Here is a 20,455-nt window from a genome sequence, read left to right as displayed (position 1 = left end):
TCCCGGCGAAGGCGTTGGTAATTTTTCATCTCTCCGGCTTTTCCAATTAACCTAATGTCTCTACAATCTGTTTAACGAAAATATCTATATCAGTCACTTAGAACACCTACTTGATACATGTTTTTAAAAATTCAATATAAATAACCAGAATCACAAGTTACCATATGTCTAATAAATGCCTAAATCGCCAAATTAAAAAATGGGGGAAAAGCTAAGTGCATATCTTTTTCTTCTGTGACGCAGTAATTGTCCTACCCACATCTGCAGTCCGATAAGGTTCTGTACCTTCGTTCTCAGATAAGCCTCTCTCCCACGGCTGACCATTCCTCCTCGAGAGTTGTCTCTTAGCTCCCGTCCCTGAACTCCCACGCCAGAACTATCATTTCCCCTACAAACGGTTCAGAAGTTAAGACCGTTGAATTTTGGTAGTTCGACCGGTCGAACTACCGACTGTGGTATGATCTTTTCTGAGATTGTTCTGTACCAGCTTTTGAGCATAGTGATTGGAGTGCCCCAATGAAGTCCTAATGTTCTAACCATGGAATTACTAAGCTCATTTATTTTCTGCTTAAGTTCTTTAATATGAGCTACCCAGGAAAGCCTATTGTTAATTATAATACCAAGATATTTAAGGTCGGTGACCTCTTTTAAAGAGACTCCATTTAGCTTAAAGTTGGGAATCCTATTTCGCGTTCCATATAAACAGTGCCTACATATAAACAGTTGTTTAGTTTTTTATCTGCTGAGATATTTAATTTGTGCTGATTTGCTCAGCTTGCGAAAGTATAACAATTCACTTTGTAGGACGTCATATTTAATTCTTTAATTTCCTGAAAAAATATAAAGAATATTACTTTACGTCGTTGGTGCAAGTTGTAGCCTATGTTCATGTTCACAGATGATGAGTCGACTGATAACTTTCTCTTGATTTTAAAACACACTCGACGTCTGTGTCAGACATCTCGAATTTACTTACAAATTCGGATTGGCTGGAATGTAGGCAATTCTGTTCTCATCACATTCTCTCAAGATGACGACGGAATAACTGTGTACTGGAAAAGGACAAAGATGGTGTGAAGGAAGGGGAGGATGAAGATGAAGACGACATGGCAAAGGAAAAAGTTACGAAGGGAAAAAGGAAGGCTGAAGAAGAACTGCAAACTTTCATCAAATTTCCCGAGAAATGTTCACATGTGTCAGTATATGACGCTATGAAGCTTCACTCTATACACAGCGAAATTTTAAAACTACGGACATCTTGTAAGCAAGCAATATTCAAATATAAAATCATATTATGTGTTTTAATTTTAAATAATCTGTACAATTTTCGATATTATTTATTCAATTTCGGCAGCACTACTGACGGGCTTAGCATGCTGCAATTTCAACAGATGGCATCACAAAAGATGAGCCTGTAAGTTCTAGAAGTATGTCATTTAGTTCGGAAAAATCTCTCATCCGGAATGGACGCGGTTCCATTGCTGCCGGTTAAATGAGGTGCTTTTTCGCCCAGTGGAGTTTCGTCCAAAAATTCCTTTCCCCAATTCGACGGGTAAGAATTCAACCTTCCTTTTGGTCCAAGTGCCGCTGATATACCGCGAATATCATACTATTTCTATGACGTGTTCCGGCTCTTTGAAATAACTGCCCTGTGGGCCGTTTGACAGTAAAGTTTTTCTGGTGCTTGAAAGCGAGGTTTTCATGGTGAGAAGGGGAGACCGCAAGAGAGCACAGGTCTGAGAAATAATAAAACAGCACGTCCTGGATTCTCTCTACCTCTTAAATACTCTTTCGCACAAACCACTTTTGCCCCCATTCCCCCAAGTGGAGGGTTATTCTGTCGATAGCACTCGTTTCTTCATCGTTCTCTCAAAAGTTAAGATTGTTTTTCTGCTCGTTAAGACGCTCTCGGATTAAAGTTTTCCTACAACTTATTTATATAAAACATTCTATATAACAGTGCAGCGTAAATAATAGTATTTTGTATCATATAATTGCATATTTATACGATTAATAATAAATTCAATAGACATGCACAATAGTCTAAAATTTTAATTTATTTGATAACTAACCAATTAAATAAAACATTTTTCACGAAATAATTTGATCTGTGTGGATATTTGTTTGGCTAATTTGTTAAAAATTTACGTATTCTGCTATAAAGATGAATGCTTTAAAAATGTCAAAAACGTAACTTGAGGCAAAAGTTCAATTTTCCGCAGTTTAAGCGGTAGTTTTAGAGACAAGTTACTTCTGATTCTGACGAATTTTTCAAATTGTAGCTGTGAATAGTTTTCCAATCCAGTTCTGAATAATTCCTGAGGCAGGTGAATAGTTTCAAATTTCAAGCAATTTATTGCCACAGCGTTATTTATCGTGTGACTCAATAATTATGATTTGAATTTATTATATAACCATGTATTTATTATATTCGGTTTTTAATTTTAGCTTAAATGGAAAATATTTTTACTTGAACTACCAAAAATCCTGCAGTGACCTACTGGCAGTTCATGATCTAAATTTTGGTGACCTTTGTGCTAGATTTTACTTTTAACATAGCCTTCACAGACAGAATTTTACAACATATATTTCAGAGATAAAGAAATAATACTATAATAATCAAGAAGACGAATGCGAATCTGATTCGATATTTAATTTAAAACTGAAGTTTTACTAAGTATCGTATATTTGACTAGACTGTCTATCTTTGAAGAAGATCAGGTTTTAATTAATTGCTAAGACACGAAAACTATCAGCCCAAACAAAATATTTAGAGTCCTAATTCATTGTCAAGAGAAAGAGAGATGTTTAAAAAAAGAGAGAAAGAATTTTCTTAAGTTCACTAATTAATAAGAACTGAAAGAAAATTAGATGATGTATGTAGTTCCGCCATCTGCCACGTAGGACTGAGATTAAGAGGACAGTGGGAGAACTGGAGAAAAGACACTCCTCCGCAGCTGATAAAGGGGAAGTAAAATTGGACGAAACGTCATTTGGGTGAAACGACATATAAACCCCTTCACGGAGGACTTTCTAAGGCAAACTAGGCCAGGCTGAATAATGCAGGAGCATCCAGGATGAATAACAAATGTCGAAACAGTCCCTTTAGTGAAAAAAATATTTTATTTACTTACACGTCTATATGAATTCCTACGTCATCGGATCTTATTTTTCTACTTCACTTAAGAAGTCTAAAAGTATTTGCGAAAAATGTCCTAATATTGTTTTTATGAATTCACCTTGTAGTTAATCTTAAGTGTCCAGTTCTATGCAAATACATGAATTATTTTTCTGCATACACTATTTGTTATTTAATTTACATTCTTTTGAAATTCGTTTCCTCTTTCGTTTTCTTCCCACCGCTATAAACGGCTAATTTATCATTTCAAGTGAACTGCGAAAGATTGATTCCGCATTGCATAATTTATGTTGCTTTGGAAGGTACGATGTACAAACGTGTCAACTATGTAACCTTGATTCAAGCGCAAAAGTTAAGTATACCACATTCCAATAGATTACTGTGAGAGTCATTTACAAAATCGAAACCCTCAAGTCTACTTTAAATAAATACTGTGGCCTATCATATAAAAAATAATGCTTTGGAATTTATTTTTAACCATTCTGGATTATGTATTAATCCTTATTTCGATCTTTACATATTGATCCATTGCTTACGTATTAATCCAATTGATAACTGATGGATAGAATTTCACTGTTTATCGAAATTATTTCCTTGCAGTCTACGCTTCGAAATAAAGTCATTAAATTGTTTACACTTTGTTCAAGTTAGTGGCAGCTTAATAGTTACTTGTGTATGCTTTCACAGAAGCAACCGATGCGGCAACTGATTTGCGTTTAGCATGCAAACTCACGTTTAACAAAACTTTCAAAATGTTTTATTCAGTTCCATAAATATAAACTTTTGTGAAATATATTATTGTTTTGATGTTTCTTTGCTGTACCTTCTCTACGCTATATATTCATTCAATCACCAGCATTTTGCTTGTCATTTGGAAAAAAAAGGTTGCAGTAGTGTTAATTATTGCACCGGTTCTCACACATTTTGGCCCCATGCACCCCTTTCACCATTGCTAGACGATCATTCTCTCTCACCTTCCTTTACAAAACTCAAAAAATACGTATACATTTATTTAAATTTAGATTATTTTTAATGCGCATTATAAATTAAATGAGGAAAAGTATAGAAAATGTTGATAAATAGCAAACTTGAATAAAAGTAAATTTTTACATGCTTAAAACTAAAACTAATAACATGTAAATTTCTAAAAGGCTTGACAGCATTTCCTTCCCTGAAGCTATGAAATCCCCCCCTTGAGGGGAATTCCTGGTCTGTTGTTTGCATAGCGGGCATCTGTAGTATGAAGCATCTTACTAGGATTGTAACACCTGCTGTATTTTAGGTATAAAACCTGCTGCGGGTTCAAATAAAGTTAGCCAGCTCAGTTACCATCAAACTAAGGTGTTATATAAATTCTGTGAGGTAATTTATCACCACTAGAATTTTTAGTCTATTAAATAAATAGGCACAGAAATAGGTTAACTTTAAATTTATTCTACTTTACCACCTGTAAGGATTAAATTAAAATCGTACAACACCAGATTACCAATCACATGGATCTAGTTTAAACACAAGCTTCCTCAAATTGCTATAATTTCCAACAATTTAATCTGTCACTACCTAAGGCTACAAGCTTCGCCTATAACACAACAGAAATTCAGATGTTCAGTTTATTCATAGAAAACTATTCTTATTGTTCATTAATTAATTTCAGATCAGCGTTGGAGTTACTAATAGAGCAAAACTTAACATGGCATGGCAGTTGCGATAAGAGCCCTAAGATATTGGTAATAATTAAGAAATCAAGCGCACAGAGCATGCCGCCTTTTCAGGCACATTAATAGGCGGTGTTCTGTATGCGCTTGATTTCTCAATTACCTCCAAATCCTTTTATTAAAATTTATTTTAAAAAATGCTCCAGATTCAAGCTGCTTTTTGTAGACTATTGGTCTTCATTCAAAAATGAAGATTTAACTAACAGTGTCACATCTCTTGGGGGGAGGGGGGAACTTCCAACATCTCAATATCCCCCCTAAAACTATGTCCCACAAGTGGCCGAATGTTTAGGACAGCTAAATACTGGAAGTTAGAGCTGGATTGATCCAGACAAACGGGGTGGCTGGTTGTGATGGTTTCTCCCATGTGTAAAGTACATACCACCCACTTTCCGTTAGGAAGTTCTCCACGAATGCAAGGCCTTCCTTCAAGCAGATAGCCCTCGTGTGCTTTGCCATATTCAAATAACCTAATTCCCCTATACCTCTAATTCAAACTTTTGACAAATATGCATTTCGATTTTTGAAAAATTTTGTTCCGAAATTTTCCAATAATGTAATATTTGAGCAACTTTTACGTGATTTGTTCATGCAACAATACTTCAAATTACAAGTTATTGTGCACAATCAGTTATTATTCCCTTGCTACATAAAGTGGGTATTCTACATAAACTACATAAACTGGGTGGGTATTCATATGCCAAGGTACACTCAGTAAATATGCATTCCACAAATCAGATACAATTATTTGCAGTTACAAACTTGTAATTAAATTTAGTTCGCTAAATGAAGCTGATACAAAACAAATTACTACTTTGATCTTTTTACTGCACCTCATCTGCTGCATATATATACTACATACTGCGTTTTTATTCTGGCTTAAATTTTCAAACATTAAATTTCCTCTAGTTCTACTTGGGTTGTTAATTTAAGTTACTATGTATTCAGAGCCAGAGAATGCATCTTTTGCTTTCTGTATTTTTCACACTTTACGAATTTTATATCTTCATTGTGGGAATCGATCAATTTAGCGATTTTAAAGAATGCATTCTGAAAATTTAAAAAACTAGCCGAGTAGCAAAATAGCGTAATATGGCTAAATATCGTTATTTTTTACAATTTTAGATTACTTATTTACAGAATTTCAGCAGCTAAGTTTTTAAGAATTTTAAATTACTTATTTACAAAATTTCAGCAGCTAAATTTTTTACTGTTTTGTATTTTTAGATGAGCAGATTCATATACGAGTTTTTCTCAGAAAAGTTGTGACTTCACCGTGACAAATCGTTCTTGCAAGTATTTAATATTTTTAGGATTACATTGAGACAATAGAAAATTCAAAAAGACGTAGTTTTAATATATTTGCTACAATATTTTGACATGCTTGTCTTTAAATTAAGAAATTTAACTTCAGGTTCTCCTTAATTTTAGAGAAAAGGTCTGTGTACATCAGAAAAATCTGAACGAATCTCTGTTCTTCAAGGAATAAATTATTTTGGGGAGAATACTTGTTTTAGACTTATAGCCCTACTCTTACTGTAATAAATCGTTCCAATTCAATGAGTGTTTTTAAATTTATTGCAAAAAATTTCAAAATTTATTCAGCTCCGCCTTTTTTTCCCTTTCCTTCTACTTAACATTAATAATTTAAAGGCATGGGCATATCTATGTATCAAAGATTATAATTTATAAGAAATCTGGGAAATAAAAACCATTTTAAAGATGCGATATATATATGTACTTCGTATATGATACAAAACACAGCAAAATATAAAACAGTGCTTGGAATACTACCATTTCAATTCCCTGAAAGTTCATAAAAGTTAATAAAGTCTAGGGATTTATTTCCTTTCCGCGACCTTTTTCCGCAAGCATTGTACCCTTGCTTTTCTTATAAGTTCTTAAGAGTACTGTGTGTTTATTACGAGCATAACCCCTGAGAATTTCTGCTTTATGGGTTTTTCGCAAAGATTTCTTTGGTTACTGCCTAATATTTTTCTCTAGAGCTTTAAGAAAATATGTAATTCTACAGAAAATATTATGATTTACTTGGAGTCGAGAAAAAGATATACTTTTCATGTGCTATGCAATAAAATTTAGTAAACAAACTTATGAAGGTTTCTTCAATAAAGTTTGCATTATTAAAAAGTGAAATGTCATACAAATCGTTATTTTTTCTTCTAAGAATGTTCAAGAAAAAGTACTTAATAGAAGATAAAGTCAAATATTTGGCGACAAAAATAGTCGCCAAAATTGTTGCCAGCTTGGCGATATTTCGGCAAATTAGGTAGACAGCCATTTACTCGATGTTAAATAGACTTGCCCCTCTATTCTTAATTTTCCGGAGTTCTTTCTGTGTGAAGTAATGAAACAATATTCCTTTGCACGTCAGGTTATTCTCTTTTCATGGCTGGGACAATTGAGCCCATGATACATCATTCTTTCTGTGACTTTTCAAGTTAGCATACTGTGTAATCCTTCTGAAGCATAGTACTGTTGTATTCTACTTTTTCGTGGATTTAGAGTAACTGACGATAACTCTTGATGAAGAATCAAAACACAATTTATTCGCTAGTATTACACAGGAGAGTTCCAAAGACACCTTTACGGTCGTCGAAAAACTACGATAAACACTCTGAAGCAATCAGCAACACAGCCTTTAGGCTAAAGCACTAAAGTACGGCTCCCGGCTCGATTCGGTCGCTCTCAAGCTGATCTCTGAACTCAAAACACTATTACTGAACTCAACATACTCCTACCTCCGCGTATAGGAAGGGTATACATAGCTTTAGCCTACCTTCCAAAACATTCCCGTGGAAAACCGCCAAGAACGCGTTCTAGAATATTTTCGGCCCGTCTATGACATATCGCCAATTCTGTAGCCAAATGGGCGATTTCGCGCTAAATCTGACAATCCTGCCTTTCCCTGCCACTATCTGGCAACCATAACCCCGCTTTACGGGGAAGCTATCTTACCGCAGCTGAACCTTTTGTGATAGTACTATATCATCGAGACTGGCCATTGGCCAAAGAATTAAGAAGACAAAACACTGATAGTTTCTTTAGAACGCAATTTCGAAGATAGATTAAAGAAGTAAATAAGGTCAACACTTCTGAAAACTGACAGGGAGTTATATAAACACATAATAGGACTGAAGTCACCTTTTAAACTGCAAACATTCACTGTAACTGTTCAAAGTTTACAGATTATGTCTTGTTATTCAAGATATTAGCACACTTGACGATCTTAAAGTGTACGCTAATAAAAATGTGTATATGAAGAATTAAAGCTCAGCGTATTGAATAACTTCATTGTGATAACCTCATAGAATTGCAGAAAATAGTTTGTGAGCGCTTGAAAATTAATCCTCTTACTGTTCATAATTATTTAATCATTTAATAATTTCCGAGCATGAACTATCTAAAAACTATGCTGCTCTTAAAATAAGGGCATTCAAAAGGTCAAGCTTTAGACTCATAAAACTGGGCCCAAAGTGGCCGCGTAGAAAGACTGCTGAACATTAGCAGTTCAGGGTGGTCCAAATCCTGTAGAAGTCCGGCTGCATAGGAATTTTTGTACTTCCTCCCATGCGTGACATAAATACAGGTAGGTTTCCTTTAGAAAGTCCTCCACAGAGATATCCCTTTCGTTAGGCAAGTAACTGGAGTTTGCTTTGACATTATTCAAACAAGTCCAAATCCTTACAACTCTAACTATTTTGCATAAACCAAGAGTATATTAAGCAGCACTACAAGAATCCTTTTTTGAAAATTTTGCAGAAATTCTTCATGAATTTTTCTCACTTCTATTGTTGTGGCAACATGATGTAAGCGTGTTCGATAAGTCATCTAATTAGTATTCCGTTACAGGATTTACCGTATTGTAAGATCGAGTTTTCTTGGCTAACATAAAATACTATTAGGCCTACTTGAAAGTCCTGTTAACGACTTATCGCTAAGGCTAGAAGATGACTATAACAGGGGATGGATATAAAAGACCCTTTTATTGAACTTAATTATTTAAAGGCGGCACAAACTTTGTGCTTACAAATCCACCATCCACTCGTGGCGATAAAACTAAATTGTAAACTAAATTTAAGGATAAGCTAGTAGTTCAGGACTACACAAATATATTTAACCTAGCAAGTTCGACTCAGAAACCTACACTGGCGTGATATTAAACTTCAGAGACAAGAATGCGAAACTAAGGTCCAAATTCAAACAGCTGGTAGAAATAACAACGTGCGCATTCAATAGCGATAAACGCTGTGACTAACCGTTTCGCTGCTTCAGTTTAAATACAGCCATGTTCACCCTAATTCATTTAAATTCTGGGGAGAAAAGTCGAAAGAAACAAGAAGTGGTAGAAAAGGCTAACAAATTAAAATAACGCTTAGTAAAAATAATATATACGAGTACCTCACATAATATTCCAAAAATAACTGGCTGATATTTGTATATTACGCGCCTGAAAACTTTAGTAACTAGCTCGTTCTGTCGAAAATTGAATCCCAGATGAAGCAATTTCATTATATTCACTTAATCACTGCTGGTCGAATTACACTCAGATCACACTGATCGACGATTCGGGAGTCTTTCTTTATTTGCGAAAGAGTAAAGAGATGGCTGTTAACTAGAAGCGGAACATTTTCAATTTCCCAATCGCACGTATCTTGGAAAAGACTTGGTCTTCGAAAGACCCGAATCTTACGTTTTTTTCGTCATTTGCATCTTCTGAACTCTGGCATAAAAACCATGAAACATTTTAATTCAAAACTTGAGAAAGATTGGTTTTACTCAGTCCAATAGAACAATTCAACTGGGAGAAAAGCGCTAATTGCTCTTTTAGTTAAACTGTATCACCAGTATCACTTCTTGTGGCTCTGAGAGCACACTGTTAAATTTCTGGAGGTAATTTAACCTTCCACGTTCAGTGCTTATCTATGTTAAATCATTTGAAATAATCCTCCCGTCTCTACACCTGTTTCGATTTTTAAAAAATTCTTGAAAAATAAAAAAAAATAAAAAAAATCTGAATTATTGTTGAAATATTTTTATCAAATTATAATGAAAAAATTAATCCCAATATTCAAAAATTTTAATTGCATACTTTATAAATTTCAATTATATGTCTGAGGAAATATAGGTGTGCTTCAAATAATTGCATTCTACTTAAAGAATTGTACTCTATCTTGCTTTAAGATTTGCATTTTTTAAATGAGTTTTCCACTAAATGCAGATTCAGATTTTGTTGCAATTAAAAACTTTTAATACTTTTCAGTTCTTCTTTTTATTCTTATGAGAAGGATTCGAAATTCAAAGATAAAGTTTTGATCCCTCATTACATTCTAAAGAGACATAAAAATGAAGAAAAGAGACTAAAGGCACTTTTTCTGCAGAATAGCCCTATATGCAGATCTTGCGCTAACCTGATCAAATGTAACCACTCACCAATCGAAACTCTATGAAATACTACTGGACGTCGTTTAGTACCTTTTCACCACAACAAAATGAAGAAGGATTCTGGACTTGGAAATGCAACATCTGGTCCACTATACCCCAGGACATTATTCGGACGCTAATCGAACCCATGTTATGCCGAATTCAGTAATATACAGCCCAAAATGGAAGTCTAATTTCTTATTTATCACTTTATATTTTAGGCCACAGAAGCCTTGTCTGAGTGTGTAAATTTGCGTTCTGCACTTAGTTGGCTAATTATGCGTGCAGTTGATCTGTTTATGAGCGCTGAAAATGAAACAGTTGAAAGAGTTGAAAGTTGTTGAAGTTGTTGAAGTTGTTGAAAGAGTTGAAGTTGTTGAGAGAGGCTGAAAATGAAACAGTACTTAATTCAACTTGCTCAGGAATTTAAACAAGAAGACTACATCAAATCTATGAATTATACTACGTCAATGCTGGAAGCTATGGAGAATGAAACATTTGCTGAACGTCTCCGTTTTAGCGATGAAGCAGCTTTTCACGTAAGTTGCAAGATTAACCAGCACAATATTTGAATATGTCGTACGGAGAAGCTTTGAAATGTAAATGAACATCAGCCTGACTCGCCGAAAGTTGATGTGTTCTGTGCGAAGTCAGCACATCAATTCTGCTGTCCTTTTTTTCTTCATTGAGCTAAGCATTACAAAAATCTTTGCCTTGACATGCTTGGGCAGTGGCCGGTGCCGCAGCTAGATAAGGATTCCAAGGATTGCATCCTTTAGTAAGATGAAGTGCCCCGACATGGGGTATGAAGGTTCGCATATTTTTAAAGCAGCACCTTCTAATGAGTTGGATCGTTCGAACTGAAGATGCCGACGATGTGTTCTGCTGTTGGCCACCTAGATCTCTGGATTTGACACTGTGCGATTTATTTCTATGGGTTGTGTGAAAGACCTTGCGTATGTGCTTCCTTTGCAGAAAACAATCCCAGAACTCAAAATGCACATTTCTAATATGCTTGCATTGGTGACTCCAGATATGCTTCGCAATGTATGGAGTGAAATGGACTTCCACTTAGAGCATATTACCAAGGGAAATTACATAGAATATTTATAAAGTATGTAATCATATTATGAATGTCCTTTTCATTCTGTGTAATTCTTATTGATAAATTCTTTTGAATTAAATAGCTATAGCCGTTTTAATCGCTGTATTCATTTCGAATCACCCTGTATATTACATGCTCATGAGTAGAATATTAAACACTAAAAGTGATTGCGAAATGCATTTCTCGTTCAAGCACATTTACCTAATGCTCAACCTTTATCTAACGATTAGGTTAAATAAGTTAACTTACAGCAAAGCACTCGAGGACTGTTTGCCTCTGCTGTGATGCTTTCCGGGAGAATTTACTGAGAACGCTGATTACTTTTCACATTAAACCCTTATAAGACTAAACAGCAGTTTCTCTCAACACCTCGTTGAACGAAATCTTTCAAAGAACCTTTGCTTCCAAAAATTTTATTTAATTAGGTACGTGAGTCTTCCTTCCTTCCTTCTAACTGGTTAACTGTCTAAATTTCAGAAGCTCCTATTAAACATTGATTTTTAATCTATTACGATAATTATGTATTAATCTACGTTAAAGCCTCTCCGCCTTAATTGAGAGAGTCGCCATTAAACTTTTTTTTTTTAAGTAACAAGCATTTATACTTTAAAAATCTGAAAATAATTCTAAAAATACTAGCATAAATATAAAAGCAGTTTTACTTGGTCCGAAATTTAGTTTAGCGTCTGTAGCACTTCTAATATGCCATAATAAACAGATACCAGAAAACAGATTACAATATGAAATTAAAACCTCCTCTCTGAAAAGCCTTTATGCAGTTCTCTACTTCTTCGTTGTAAACTACGGAGGAAGAAATGAAAGAGACACCTTTTTCCTCCGTGGTTGATGTTTTGATTTCGAACTTTTGATAGTCTAAGAGGGTGTGGCACTTTTGTTTACATCCAGAGCATATTACTTTCACAGCTTCTTTGGAACTCAATCGGACGATACACGAACATAAAAACCTTTGCACCTATGTGTGAAATAGATGAAAAATTATTTTATACGCCTCTAAAAACTGTGGGAGCAAACTGGAAGAAAATTGAAGAAAAGGTAAATACAAGCAAACCAGAAATGAAACATAGTGTATCGAAATATTATATTACTAACACAAACTGACTTCTGTTACATGTATCGTTACCAAATTAAAGTAGTTGTCAAACGTACTCAAGAAAAAAGGCATAAAAGAAAAAAGGAATAAAATGTTTATTTTTTTATCTATAAATGAAGTTGATACGAAAAAAAAATCAATCATGAAGCCAGCCCATTCTCCTGCTTTCGAACGCAGAACAAACTATCAACATTCTTACAAAGCGGTTTTTATTCGCTCGGCTACTCGTGAGGTTAAAGTCACCAAGATTTAAGAACTACGAATTAAAAGTATATTTTTATTAATATTGCATAACTAAAAGTTATATGCATAATGCATATAATTTTATTCAATTTATACATATTTCTTACTGTCATACATATTTCTTACAGGCATGACAGACATGACAATGCCATTTGGTCCCTGCGGAGCCTAAACCTACTCCCCGAATGAACGCAGGTTCTATTTGCAAGTCTTAAAAAGTAAATTCCCCCCCCTCTGTCTCCTCCCTTAACTCTCATAGAAAGTAAACTACATGAAAATCAGAAATCAGCAGTAGTATAACATACTTAACAATTAAAAAAAGAAACGAGAATCTTCTTTGTTTTTAACAAAGTCTGTCAGAGGTAAAGTTTTCAGTGCTTGCTAGAAAGGAATGTTTGAATGAAGGTTTGAATTTATACACTTTTTTTTTTTTTTTTTTTGCATATGTAAAATTCTCGCTTGGATACAGAAGAAGGCAAATTTTAGACTGTAGTCTTCTATACTTTGAATAAAACAGCATGTGTAAAACGTCATATTGCATACCATTAATATAATTAATCAAAAACCATTAATCAAAATCATTAATCAAAAACCATTAATATAAATGTATGCACACATACATTTATATTAATGGTTTTTGATTTTTATGTCTTCCATTTTTGTGACAAAAATAGCGAAAAGTGACAAGAAAATTTAATTAATCTAAATTAACATTTAGAATTTTTACTATTAATGCTACGTTATTTGTAAATTTGACAAGGACAATAAAACCGCCGTCAGTCAAAAGAATAAATTCCTGAAAAGGATTCTTAAAATAACGCAAAATTATTTCCAATATTTGAAGTTCTTTTAAAGAAAAAATATTAAGGGGACAGTGGACGATGATTTGAAAACAAATTGACCAAAAACTGGGAAATAGCACTAAAAATTATTTCCAATATTTGAAGTTGTTTTAAAGAAAAAAATATTAGACGAACTTTACCACCAAAAATGAATCTTAGCAGTTAAAACTTGGCATATTTCTTAACATAAACGACTACGCCTTAGCAAAGCATATTCGTTTACTTTTCGAATTAGTGATTTCTGTATCAGTGTTTCTTTCAGCGATAATTATAGCCTGGAATCTCTACACTGGTAAGAACCTAGGCTATCACATGGAGACAAAAATTATGTTTCTTTGCTTTTTTCTTTGAAATTCAATCGTCTCGAAAGGAAACAGGAGCTGCGCCCTCTAGCGGAGAGCGAAAAAAGGAAACGAACAGTTAGCTGACTAGAGGCGCGAACAGATTAGACTGTGATTCGTCAACAAGGAGAAACGTGCGATGATGTTACATGAATATGGGTCTGTTGTGGATGCAATGCATGAAACGCCGCTGTCTTCTTGTCATTTATGTATTTATTTTACTTTCCTTTTTGACTTTTATGATTGGATTTCCCGGTAAATACAATTTTTCGGAAGTTATCAGGTCAGTTCATATCTCTTTTTCTGTACATATACATATTAAAAAAAATGAGAAGAAAAATGTTTTTACAAAAATACTCGTCCAGGTTTAAAAACAATTCTTTTTGAATTCAACCAGTTCTTGCTAGAGAAAATATTACTGGTTTCATGTCCTTATTTTAGAATTAATATCATCTTTGAAAGTGTAATCGTAAGTTAAGTGATTTTATTTTTTAAATCATGATACATTTCCTGTTCTGGAAACATAAGATTAATACCTGCATATTAGCAATTAATAAATGAGGCTCCCTTCAACAGATCAACAGAATTAGGATAAAAATTACTTTTGATTGACTGAAAAAAAAAGAAAGGTAAAGGTGTAATGGATGAGTACATTAATTCTAATTTTTTAAGATGCACGTCAGGCACCCAAAGTATTTTACTGCGATACGTATAAAAGCTCTTTCTCTCATGTCCACATTTTAGAATTCATAATATAAAATGTTTAATGTTGTACCAATTGTAGCATTTCAGGAATAAAATGTATCATTTAGCATTATAAATCGAATTAATTGCGTTAAAGTATTTTAAAAAATGCGTATATTTATAATTTAGGATTACGCATATTTTTAAAATTCAGCGTATCTGTATTTCATAAATATAAACATAGTAACACAGTTTTGAGACTCTAAGAGACTCGTATAGTATCAAAACGATAAGACCATGGAATATCATATTATTATTTCACTTCTTTCATTATCATTTTCTGCATATTAATGCTATTTTAGTTGCTAAAAGAGAAAGAACATGGTAAAGTCTGGCAACTTTGCTAGGTGCACTGATGGAATTTTACCTATATAATTAATATATAGATCAAACAGAATTATCTGGAATTATTTTACATATTCGGTATGTACCAAGTATGTAAAATGATTAAAGAACTAAGAGTACTTTTGAAATAATTAATATATACTTAAAGAGTTAAGTGTGTTTGTAAGTTGAACCTTCATACTGCAGGATAATTTCTGTTTTAGAAATTAATTATTATGTAAATCATAACTTTAAGACTGAAAATTGTTTCTTTAAATAAACTCTGTAAGTGCTTCATAAGTTACTTCATAATTATAAAAATACAGCAGAAATCCAAATATATAAAAGATGTATTACTTTTGCTTTGTTTAAATAACTTTAGTACTCTGATAAGTATAGTGACTTAAATTTATTTACACATGTCTGAGAATGTTAAACATTAACTTCAGTAAAGTAAAAAATAATTTGTGTTTCCGTGTTAGGAAAAAAAAAGCGTACTTATTATTTCAGTTGTAACAGTAATATCATTTGTTCTCTACAACTAGAGTAACGCAAAATTAAATATGAAAAGCAACACAGTAAAAATTTCATCCTTTTTAGTAGAGAAAGAAGACGTAGAAAATGCTCTGTTTTTAGAAGAGAACAAATAAAAGTCGTATTGCTTGATAAATTGTACATAAGAAATGCTAAAGGGTAAATTAAAATTTTCGCTGTCAAAATAACAAAGCAAACTCTAGAAAACGAATTTTCAAAATGGACTGCAATGCTCAGGATTTGATAGCTCTGTTCATCAGGAAAATGCTCCCTAAAATTGATGAGTATTTTATGTAATTTAGATCATGTTTATTCCGAAATTGCCTTAAAATTTCTACATTAACCACCACTTGGAAGAAATAAGTTACTTTTACTAAAAAATTAAAGGGGAAAAAGAAGGAACATATTTATCGAAGTGAAGCGTTTTCTGATATATCAGCTGCAAATCAGTTTTTATAATTAGGCAAACATGCTCCATAAAATTCAGAGAAACATAGCAAGTAAAAAGAAAGCTCAGTATCTGTAAAGGAAAATATTGTTGCTATGCTGGTTGGGGATTAATGTTTTAATTTAAGCAGTGGCGTGAGAAAAACTGGAGTCTTTTCCGTGATTCGTCCGAAATAAGTTTGAAGGCAGTTTTAGTTCCTAATGTAAATAATTTTTGGTAACTTAAGTTGTTAACGTGAAAGGTATTAATAACAAATTCGAGTATTCCTTCAAAATATATGCCAGGAAGGTCGTCAGTGGAGTCTGTACGCCACAAAGCTTATGACATTACTGACATAGCTATAAACAGTTGTTAAATGCTTTATTTTTAGGCGAATACAATAAATGAGCAAGAAATAACACTATATCATTAAAAATGCTTTGAAATGAAAATACTACGATTTATGAGAAGAATATGGCATACGAAATATCAGTTGATTAGGAAAGGATTTATTTACCAAAGTTTCGTATAAACCTGGGTCTCATTTAACTGTTGTTCAAGCTTTCTGTGGAAAGGTATGTATAAATCCCGAGAGAGATAATTTCCTGGTACAGCCTTTTTTTTTAATTGGTAGGTTATGATGAAATATAAATGTCAAACTCAAGTTCAATAGTGTGAAAGCTATACGAAACAATCAGAAAAGTTACAGGGAAAGAAAGACATTTTTAAATTCAGAACACTGTAACTGAAAGATTCGATAAATTCAAAGGGTCAAATGGCATAGGATGAATCCAAAGGAACTTGAGGTCAGATGGGGCAACTATAGCAGAAACAGTGTGGTTTTTAATTTTCCATGGTACGCTGTGCGTGGTTTTCGATTACTTTAGATCAGGGACGGCCAAAAATTTTAGGAAGAGTGCCACTATCTGAAGAAAAAAGTTAAGTTAATTATGAAAAATTTATGTCTTTATGAAGAAAGTTATCTGAAGAAAAAGGTTATGTTTTTTAATATGGAAGTTACCACTTCCATATTAAAAAATGAGAGGTGAAAAAATATTATTCATAGACTGATTATGGGATTTTTGCACAAATAGCACATTTTTTATGTATGACTGAGTAGTGGACATTTAAAAAATAATATAATAAATAAAACAAAGGTAGAAACTATGGTTTTCATTGTTAATAAATAATTTTAAAGGTTCACTGGGTTAGTTTATGTATAAAATAAAAATGAGTAAGTTGAAACATTTAATTCTAAATAATTATTAAACAGTCAGTACTTAATTAATGTGGTTTTTGAATATGTAATTTTTCTACCAAGTCATCTATATTAGGATTAGTTCTCGAAAATGCTAAAAAATTAGGTGTTTTAGGCTCATATCAGTTATTCTTAAACGATATTTCGTTTTTATTATATTTATAATAGAAAACTTTTGTTCACAAACATATATTGATCCAAACGTACAATAGTATTGCGACGGAGTGTCACTATAGTGAAATAAACCTAAACTAAAATAAAAAGAGTATTTTTGTGACTTATCTCACGTCTGATAGTAACAGCAGAACAAGCCCACGAAATACATCGTGGCAAGAAGTGCGGGATTGCGCCTGTCGTTGGCAAGAGCTTTTGAGTATCATATGGCACGATTTTGCTCAGCTTCGCCCCCAATTTTGAAGGAGAGCACTCCGGGGGAGGGGACGGATACGATGGTCTTCCACCCTTCTGCTCCTACAATCAGCCTCTCGACAGGACTTTCGGCTCGCCGCATATTTAAAGTGCCTCCATACTGAACATACACTATGCATTTACAAACATGCATGCCTACGCTGTGATTCGAACCCGGGCCCTTCAGTACGGCATTCTGCGTCGTTAACCACTATGTCGGTTGGGCAGCAAAATTCAATGAGTTATTACATTTATTCTAATGTTTTTATGTATGTATCTATCGACGGAGTTGATACAGATGACATTATTACGTTTTCAAATCTTTAAATTTTTCAATAAGTCTTAGCATGCCATACTGTGGCGGCGCGTGTGCCGAGTATTGGCCATCCCTGCTTTAGATAAATATTAATATTTTAGGAACATTTAATCGTTCATAAAATAATAGTACACAGTTCACTGAGACAATTTAATTTATTCCAAAACGCATTTAGATAAAACATAATACATTTATGAAATATCATCATTAAATCACATTTACGAGTAAACATATGTTTTTAGATTTCGAAGTAAAGATGTTAGATTAAAGTAAATGCATCCGTGATACTACAGCAGTGTAAATTTTGCCAAAAAATATTCTAAACTTTGCACTTAAATGGATTTTGAAGTGCATGCAAAGTCAAAATTGGATTTTATCCCATGTAATACAGACTTATAAGCAAGAAGAAGTTAGTACACTATTCGTTAACCTTTGATTAAACATTGACAATTTTGTTAAAGTTCACCACATATTTCCGCCATATTAACGATAATTATTCAATAAAAGTTAGTTATTTATTGAAACAGTTTATGAACTTAATTTATAAATCTAAGTTCTTTTATTTTTGATATATTTGATTCATAGTTTTTGCTTTATATTTGTGTTCAATGTGATCCAAGTGCCCATTTGGATAAGCTGGGAATATTCGTTCCAGCTGGTCATCTTCCAGATTGACATCGTCGGCTGTAACAGCTGATGGAGTTATTAAATGATTAGATTAGTCAAGAAATTACTAAGTATGATTCACGCTTTGGAAAGTTATATGTAATGTGAATTCCCTTAAAACACTGAAGAGTTCAAATGTTATATACTCATAATCGTTACAAGCCACGTACGGCTGTTATTGCTTAAAACAGTGTCATGAGTATGTAGACTAATGAATCAAGATTTTCACTGGTATATGAAGGGAAAATTACATTTGATCATTCATCCTCAAAAGGAACTGAAATCTTCTCATCAAACAATATTTTTTTAGACCTTTCTTTGTAAAGACAGAAATCTGAAGTTCTGTGTTCTACTAGTATCGTAGACATTCTACTATTTCATTTCAGTAGGTTTGCCTTGCAGTGGCCAAGACCACTGAATACTAATGATTCGATCAGGGTTCTATTCCCAGCGAATGGGCTGGCTGTTTCCCTTAGAAAGGCCTCCGTGAATGCAACCCTTTCTTTAAGTAGATAATTCCACTTCTGCTTTTCCATAATCGGCTGAACAACTAAACGTTTTTGGCAGGCTTATTGACTATGAAAGTTTCGTGTTAATCAATATAAAGTAGACGCTGCTTAATGTGATTGCTATTAATGTTATTATTCAAACATTTTTATCGATTTGCCGGAGTCCTGCCCGTTTGTATACGAAAATACGAAAAATACATTGCTTATTGAGATCAACAATTCGATTGGTATGATCAAACTTATTACAGAATAAATTTTTAAAGTCCGCCAAATAGAAGATAAATTCACCAGATAAAGTCTAAAAATAATGTCTAAAATAATATGTTATAAAAATTTCCAAGTGACATAGAAATTTCGCGTGGTGAGAGGTTAAATCGCCACATAGCTTAATTTCGATTTCAGTCAGTTTAAAAGTAGGCAAAAAAGCAACTTTAGATTCTGAGTAGCTCTGACAATATTCAGAGCGATCAGGCACAAAACATTCTTCTTCAGGAGAAATAAAAATCTGCAAATTTTTTTTCTTTTCCCATGATAAAAGAAAGAAGGGAAGAAAAAGGAATTTTTTAAAAACCTCCTTGTGACAAACTAAGATTGCTTTTTTGCTTAGTTTAAAACTTTACTTCTGCATGTTCTTTTTAAATGACGGACGCCTTCTGAATATTAAAATTAAGGGTACAGCATCCGTCAGATAATTTCCAAAAATGTTCTGAATAGGTCATAAATGAAATTTTGCATTAATAGCATTATGAATGATTTATAAACAAACTTTTCATTTTCCTAATTAAAACGTCATGAAAATACATATTTACATGTTTCTTGAAATTTTTATATTAAATTAGTTAAATGCCATTGCTATTTTGAAGAATATTTTTCCTTCGTTGTTTAATGTTATCAAAAGAGCCTTGGAAAATGCAAAATATGATCACACTGAGCGGCATCTACTGTATGGGAAATTTAGATCACCAAAGTAACCCCAAAATTACCGGGATTTCTTTTTTAGAATATCATGTGCAAGCTGCCTTAGGCTAAAGTCTTGCAATCTCTTCAGTTTCATTCTAAAGACTGAGCATTGCAATAATCTTCAGATTCTCCAGTTCTCCGCAACTGCTTTATTCTGCTTCATCAGGGGGAATGCACAAACAGTAGCTTACTTATCTACGTTTCAAAATATTATTTATTTCCGCGTTTAACATTTTGGCGGATATTGGACTGGATTGAATTATTTGGTTTATAAGGTATTTCTCCCGCCTTCTTAGCGTGGCTTTGTGGTGTAGTGGTCTGCTTGCTAGGCGCGTGTTCCAGAGGTCCGTAGTTCGATTCCCGCGGAAGGC

General features: G+C 33.4%; 1 protein-coding gene across 2 annotated transcripts in view; it reads left to right on the top strand.

Moving 5' to 3' along the window:
* The first annotated feature begins 14,039 nt into the window (after positions 1-14,039).
* Positions 14,040-20,455, top strand: part of LOC118182481 (galactose-3-O-sulfotransferase 2-like) — a 152,152-nt gene continuing 145,736 nt past the window's right edge. For both annotated transcript variants that reach the window (XM_085807285.1, XM_085807286.1), the window contains exon 1: positions 14,040-14,221. In XM_085807285.1, coding sequence (XP_085663411.1) covers positions 14,088-14,221 — 134 coding nt within the window. In that variant the 5' untranslated portion in view covers positions 14,040-14,087. The remainder of the gene's footprint in view (positions 14,222-20,455) is intronic.

Source organism: Stegodyphus dumicola, chromosome X1 (genome assembly GCF_044657685.1).
Source record: "Stegodyphus dumicola isolate Sdum_Otavi_A_Nest chromosome X1, ASM4465768v1".
NCBI lineage: Eukaryota > Metazoa > Arthropoda > Arachnida > Araneae > Eresidae > Stegodyphus > Stegodyphus dumicola.
The sequence above is the reverse complement of the archived record's forward strand: the minus strand, read 5'-3'. Positions and strand labels throughout refer to the sequence as shown.